At 64.3% G+C, this 6,257-nt stretch overlaps 1 protein-coding gene across 2 annotated transcripts in view; it reads left to right on the forward strand.

Annotated features, from left to right (window-relative positions):
* TSC22D3 (TSC22 domain family member 3) overlaps window positions 1-4,854 on the forward strand; it is a 7,593-nt gene extending 2,739 nt beyond the window's left edge. Inside the window, exons 1-3 of one of the 2 annotated variants that reach the window (XM_042829306.1) lie at window positions 2,967-3,145; window positions 3,428-3,479; window positions 3,909-4,854. In XM_042829306.1, the coding sequence (XP_042685240.1) occupies window positions 3,024-3,145; window positions 3,428-3,479; window positions 3,909-4,154 (420 nt within the window). In that variant the 5' untranslated portion in view covers window positions 2,967-3,023 and the 3' untranslated portion in view covers window positions 4,155-4,854. Of the gene's footprint in view, window positions 1-2,966; window positions 3,146-3,427; window positions 3,480-3,908 lie in introns of those variants that run through there. The other variant, XM_042829305.1, reaches the window with a different exon arrangement.
* The last annotated feature ends 1,403 nt before the right edge of the window (window positions 4,855-6,257 follow it).

Consider the following 6,257-nt stretch of genomic DNA (forward strand, 5'->3'; position numbering starts at 1 on the left):
GAGGGGGGGCGGCTGCAGCTCCGCGTCCCATTCCAAATGCCCGGCGTGCTTCCCAAAGGCCAGGTGGGGTATTAATAACCAGCCCCAAATCACCTGACCCAGCCTGAGCTCGGGGCTCAGCCCCTGACCTGTGCTTCATCCGTCCGTCTGTCCGCTTTTGGGTCCTGTCAGAGATGCCAAGCCTGGATTGGGAAGGATGCTGCGTTTCCTGGGTTGTGGGGTGTCACTGCACAGGGTGCCCACGTGCTGCTTCCCAACCCGTATCTTCTCCTTATCCTAACGAGCTGCTCTCCAATTAGCGAGCCGGCCGCTCCCGCACGCCTCCCATCCACGTGCTCTCCATCCCTGCATCCCCAAACTGATGCTAGCAGGGCGCAGCGGGGCGGGGTGTGGGACGGGGTCCCGGTGACAAAGTTGGAAAGAAAAAAGAAAATCGCGGCTGTCAGCGGGGCTGCGCGCTCACACGCCAGCGAGCCGGGAACTGGGAGTACGGCCAAGTCCCTTTATCAGAGGAAGCAGGCCGCCCTACAGCTGGAGCGGGGAGCCTGCCAGCCCCCCCCTGCACCCAGCACGGCCTCCCCAAGGCGAGGGGGGCACCCCCGGGTGTGGCACTGGGGTGTTGGGGTTCCCCCCTGGCGCGAAGCGCTGAGGCCCCGTTGCTGTGGGGCGCCCGGGGTTTGGGGTTTGGAGGAGCCGCCGGCGGAGCGTGCACGCCCATAGGGGTTGTGCTGTGTGCCACGTGATGGGCGGAGGGCTGTGTGAGCCCCAAAGTCCTGGGGACGGGGACATGGTGTGGGGCTGGGGGGTTGGGCCAGGGGGCTCCTCTCTGCGTGCGTGCGAGCTTTGCTGTGCGCCTGGAGCTGGAGGTCTGCTTGGCACGGCTCCTGCAGCACTCGGCGGCCTCCCCAAGGCCGGCAGCGAGCGTTTCCCACGGCTCCGACCCTCTGCAGGGCCTTCCTCCCATTGAGCCGAGGCCTTGGGAGAGAGCAGGAGGGCCAGAGGGGGCACGGAGCAGCCCAAGGGCTCCGGGACTGCTGTGAGTGGCACTCGCCGTGCAACGTGCCTGCAAGATGCATCCGTGGGCACACGTGTGCTTGCAGGGCATGCACACACAAGCGCGTGCGTGCAGCTGTGTGCATGCAGAGTGCCAAGGTGTGTGGGAATGCACACGTGTGCACGCCGTGGGGGTGTGTGCGGGGCGTGCATGGGTTGCAAGCTGCAGCCCGGCGTGTGTGCGCGCCCCACAACACTGCAAGCAGGTGCAGGGCTTTGCGTGGAGCTGCCCTGAGATTCCCCACGCGCTGCAGCTTGGGAGGCACAAAGCTGTGTGCACACTTCGGTGCTCTGTACACCGGGCTGGGTGGGCTCCTGCTGCTGGGGACCCCGGCACGGTGCCGCTCTGCGCATCCTGCCCGCCTGGTGGCATCTCAGGGCTGTCACCCTGCACACACAGAGCGCCTTTCACCCGCCCGCTGCCCCGGGTGACGCTCCGGGCTCTGAAAGGGACAATTGAGCGTGGCTGAGGTCACCCCCCGGCATCCCTACCCCGTGCCCATGTCCCCTCCCTGCGGCCCCGGGATGCGGCCAGTGCCCTGGCTGTGCCCTTGGAGAGCTGCGGGGTGCAGAGGGGACACAGAGGGGCATGGCTGCACCCCCGCCGTACTCCCCGAGCCTCTTCAGGAGGAGGGACTGGTGAGTGGGGCTCTGGGGGTCCAGGGGTTCCGTGGCGGTCAGGATGGGGCCAGCACAGGGCAACGTGCCACCTCTAGACCGGGAGAAAGGGATCCCCGTGGGTGCCCCCTCCGTGGGTGAGTGGGCAAACTGCTCGCCCATCCCACCCCCAGAAGACCCAGGTGGGGTTCGGCTCCACCCCTCCCTGCTCAGAGGGCACGGCCATGGCACCAACCCCAAATATCAGTGGGGTTTTTTTGGAGGGGTATTCCACAGAGCACCCAGCAACGGGACAAAGTCCTGCTGGGTCCAGAGGGCAGCGATAAGCTCCGGGTGGGGATAGGGAGCAAGGCAGGGGGGCAATGCTAGCCCAGCAGGGTAGGCGAGGGGGGGGGGATCATCGCCACCCACAGCTTTAGGGTAGCAACAACCTCCCTCACCCCCTACGGCTTTAGGGTGCCCTACATGCAGCACGCACACGGTGCTGCTCGACGCTTCCACCCTCTGCGCCCCCCAGGACCCCATGGAGAGCCGAGGGGGGGGGGGGGTCCGGCAGCCCCGCAGCCCCCGAGCCCGCCCCCGGGGGGGGGGCGCCCCCCCCCCCCTCCCCAGCAGCACCGCGGGGTTACGCAAGGGCGGAAGGGGGGGGGAGGAGGCGGGGCGGCCGCGGGTTGTTTTGCGCCCGGGGGTTGTTTTGCTCTCGGGTTGTTGTTCGCTCCCGTTTCTGTTGTGCTTTTTTTTTGCTTTTTTTTTTTTCCTTCTCGTTGTTTTGTTCCGAGCCGATCTCGGTTCCTCGCCCGAGGACGCGTTGTTTTTGCGCTCTCTGGGTTTCGTTTCGCTCTCCGTTTCGCTTTGCTCCCCGCTTTCTCACTTTGCGCACCTTTCGTTTGTTTCGTTTCGTGCTCCCTTTCCCCCTCTGCACCCCCCTTCTTATTTTGCGCATCTCTTTTCGCACGCTCTTCCAATCGGTGCCCCCTTTCTGCACTTCCCTTGGGTTCGCACACCCCTTTCCCTCCGCACGCCCTTTCTCCCTACCCCACACTGAGCCCCACACCCCACAGCCACCCCAAACTCGGGGCCCACCCTTCTCTCATCACCCCAAACCCTTCAGCACCCCACGTTCGGGGGCGCAGCACGGATCAGGGGAGGAGCGCTGGGCGCACGGAGGAGCCCGTGCAATTAGCGGGCAATTAGCGGGCAGCGCTCAGCATTACCGGGAGCGGCGCTGCGGCGCTGGGGGCGGCCCCCACCCCCCTCCCGTGTCCCCGCCCGCCGCCCATATAAGCCAGGGCGTGAGCCGGGCCCCGCAGTGCGCTCCGGACCAGCAGCTACCCGCAACGATCCGCGCAGCCATGAGCACCGGCGTGTACCACTCCCCTATGGAGGTGGCTGTCTATCAGCTGCACAACTTCTCCATCTCCTTCTTCTCCTCTTTGCTCGGGGGGGACGTGGTCTCCGTGAAGCTGGACAACAGGTAGGGGCAGCCCCTGGGCTCCCATCCCGGTTTTTATTGCTCCTCCGAAACGGGGCAGCGTGGAGCATTGACCCCGTGAAGTGGGGAGCGCAGTGCGTTGCTCCCTATGGGAACGGCGCTTTCTGTGTTCCATCCCATTAAGAGATGAGCTTCATTCGTTGCCCCCCATGCAGGGGGGGCTCTCTGCTTGCTGCGCTGTTGATGGAGGGGTTGGGGGACGCGCCCCACTGCACGGACCTCGGGGATTTGCTGCTAACGTGCACCTTCCCTGCTTTATTGCAGTGCCTCCGGAGCCAGCGTGGTGGCCATTGACAACAAGATCGAGCAGGCAATGGTGAGCCGCAGCCTTCTGTCATCTTTAGGGGGTTGGGGGGGGGGGGGAGGCCCTGCTCCTGGGAGGTGCCATGCCCAGCATAGGGATCCCCCTGCTCCCCAGCCTGTTGCTGGGCAGAGCGGCTCCTTTGTCTGCCTGCAGCTGGCAGTGCTCATTGGCTCCGTCTGCGCCGCAGTGCGCAGAGAAACAGGGGGGGATGAAGGGGGACTGGGGGGGGGGGTGGGACCCTTCGGGGGTCTTGGGGACTGAGCGAGGCCCTGTGGGTGCTGGGGAATTGCAGGCTGCCTCTGCACCCCGAGGAGGGAGGTGATGGATCAGTGAGGGTGATGGAAGGGGGTGCCTTGGGGGTGGGGGGCGGCAGGGTGCAGGGAGATGGGGCAGCTCCATGAAGCATCCCACCAACGGACCCCATCCTTCCCCCCAACGCAGGACCTGGTGAAAAACCACCTGATGTACGCGGTGCGGGAGGAGGTGGAGGTGCTGAAGGAGCAGATTAAGGAACTGCTGGAGAAGAACTCGCAGCTGGAGCGTGAGAACAGCCTCCTGAAGACCCTGGCCAGCCCCGAGCAGCTGGAGAAGTTCCAGTCACGGCTCCCATCCGAGGTGTTGCAGCCCCAGGAGCAGAGCCCGGAGCCTGCCCCCCCGGCCCAGCACTCGGGGGGCTCTGCGGTGTAAAGTGGCTCTGTCCTTGGGGTGGGCAGAGCCACGGAACTCTTTCTACTTCATCTCCTGCAAACGATACCAAAATAAGCCAAGTTTTTCTGCCTTGGCTCAGAGGACTGCCGGAACCCGGTGCCGGGATGCTCGTCCCTCCGGGAGATGCCGGTGGCTGACCCCCACCTGTCTGCCCTCCCTGCGCTGTGTGGGGCAGAGCTCGCCGAGACCCCGTAGTGCTGACCATGGGGATGCGGCTGGAAGGAGCGCGCCGAGCCCCAGCGTTGTGGGGGGTGGGGGGAGCAACCCAAACCTGGACTTGAGCAGCTGTTTCGGTTGCACGCACGTCGGCGTGGGGATTACAAGGAAAGAAAGAGAAGAACGACAACCAAAAAGAAAACCAAACCAACCAAACGTTGTTTGACTAGAGTTGAGGTGTTTCTGTAGCTGTGTCTATGCCTGCGGGATGCTGCGGGCCGGCTGTGCCCTTCTGGGCAGGATTTGAAAGGAGACTGGAATGGCACCAGGGTGGAACTGGGGGAACTGGGTGGCCAGAGGCCCCAAAACGGCCCCGAAATGGGGGATGGCAGCGATGGGTGCTGCATTTCCCCCCCTCCCCCGAGTGACGGGACGTCCCTGCAGACGTCGGACGGTTGGAGCGGTGACGTGGTTGTGTACATTTTTAGGTAGAAATTGCAATAAAGTCTACTTTTTTATAGAAGCACCTGCGCCCGTGCTGTGTGTCTGCAGATGGGGAGGGGGCCGACGGGGGGATGGGGCGATATGGGCTGAGACTGGGGGTGGGATGGGGCTGCTGTTCCCCAGGTGCTGCCAAGCCTTGGGGTTTCGTGGCGCTGCTCCTTTGGGTCAGACCCCTGGATGGGCTCCTGTGGGATTTTGGAGATGAGAGCAGCACTCTGCATCCTATGGAGGGGAAGGTGAGCGGAGCCTGTAGGTCTCAGTGTCCCCATGTGTGCAGGGATGTGCTGGAGGGTCATGCAGGGGGCTGCTCTCCTCCACCGTTGATGCCGTGGCATCTTGTAGCACTGAGCGCAAGATTGGACCATCCTGAAATACAACGTGAGAGACAGAGCTGTGATGGATGTGAACATCCCTGGGGCTGTGGTTGCCCTGCGGCCGGCAGGGATGGGGTTTGAGATGGATGCAGCATAGCAGGGTGGATGCAGCACCCTCCTCTGGGGGTGTGCTGTGGGGTTTGTGCCGTGCCGACCGCATCCTGCCGCCTTTTGCCGTGGCTTCAGGCCTCACTGCGGTGAGGGCGGTGCAAAGCCAATCTGCCATGAGTCACAGCGGGGCTGGGGACGGTTGGTGCCAAGGAAACGCTGGTAAACACCAAAACACAGAGCCACGGAGCACGGAACGCTGATGAGGTGTCCGTCCTCTCCCTGCTCCCCACCCCATCCCAGGGCTGGGACCCCACTCTGGGCAGTGCCGCAGCCCTGCAGGTGCACGCGCTTGTGCAAGCTTTCCCCCTGCTGTGTGCATGTCTATGCGGGGCAGTCCCTGTATACAGGAGTGAATTTGGGACGTGGGGATGGGGCACGGTGCTCAGTGTCACCACACCCCACCCTCTGTCCCCCACCCTCTTGCAAGGGGCGGCTGGGTGAGTGGGCAGTGCCTGACCCCCCCCATCCCGCTCAGCCCACGCACCCCAAAACCACTTTCCCAGCTACGCCTCCCTCCCATCCCTTTCCCCCCCTCCCCATCATGGGCAGAGCACTGGCAGCATGGTGTGACACTGGGACAGCCAATGGCACGGGTAGAGCAGCCACAAACCCCTCCCTGTGGCTGGCAGGGCCGGCCCCCCCCCCCCCCCCCCCATCACCCGCTCCTCCAAGATCGATGTCCCCTCGCCTTGCAGTGTGGGCTGTGACGAAGGACTCTCCCTTCCTAGGGACAGCCACGCATGTCACCCCCCTCCCCATGCTGGGGATCTATGGGATTGCTGCAGCCCGGGCAGCAAAGGGTGAAGGTGTTGCGTCAGGAAGTCTCTAAGAAACGGTCGATTTGTTGAAAATGTAAAAATAACAGAGGCTGCTGCTGGGCTGAGCGGGGTTTTCCCAGCGTGGGGGGACGCTGGCACGGCCCATGGCAACTGTGCCC

The sequence above is a fragment of the Centrocercus urophasianus genome, unplaced genomic scaffold (genome assembly GCF_019232065.1).
Source record: "Centrocercus urophasianus isolate 14NV4802_14NV808 unplaced genomic scaffold, USGS_Curo_1.0 seq_302, whole genome shotgun sequence".
Taxonomy (NCBI): Eukaryota; Metazoa; Chordata; class Aves; order Galliformes; family Phasianidae; genus Centrocercus; species Centrocercus urophasianus.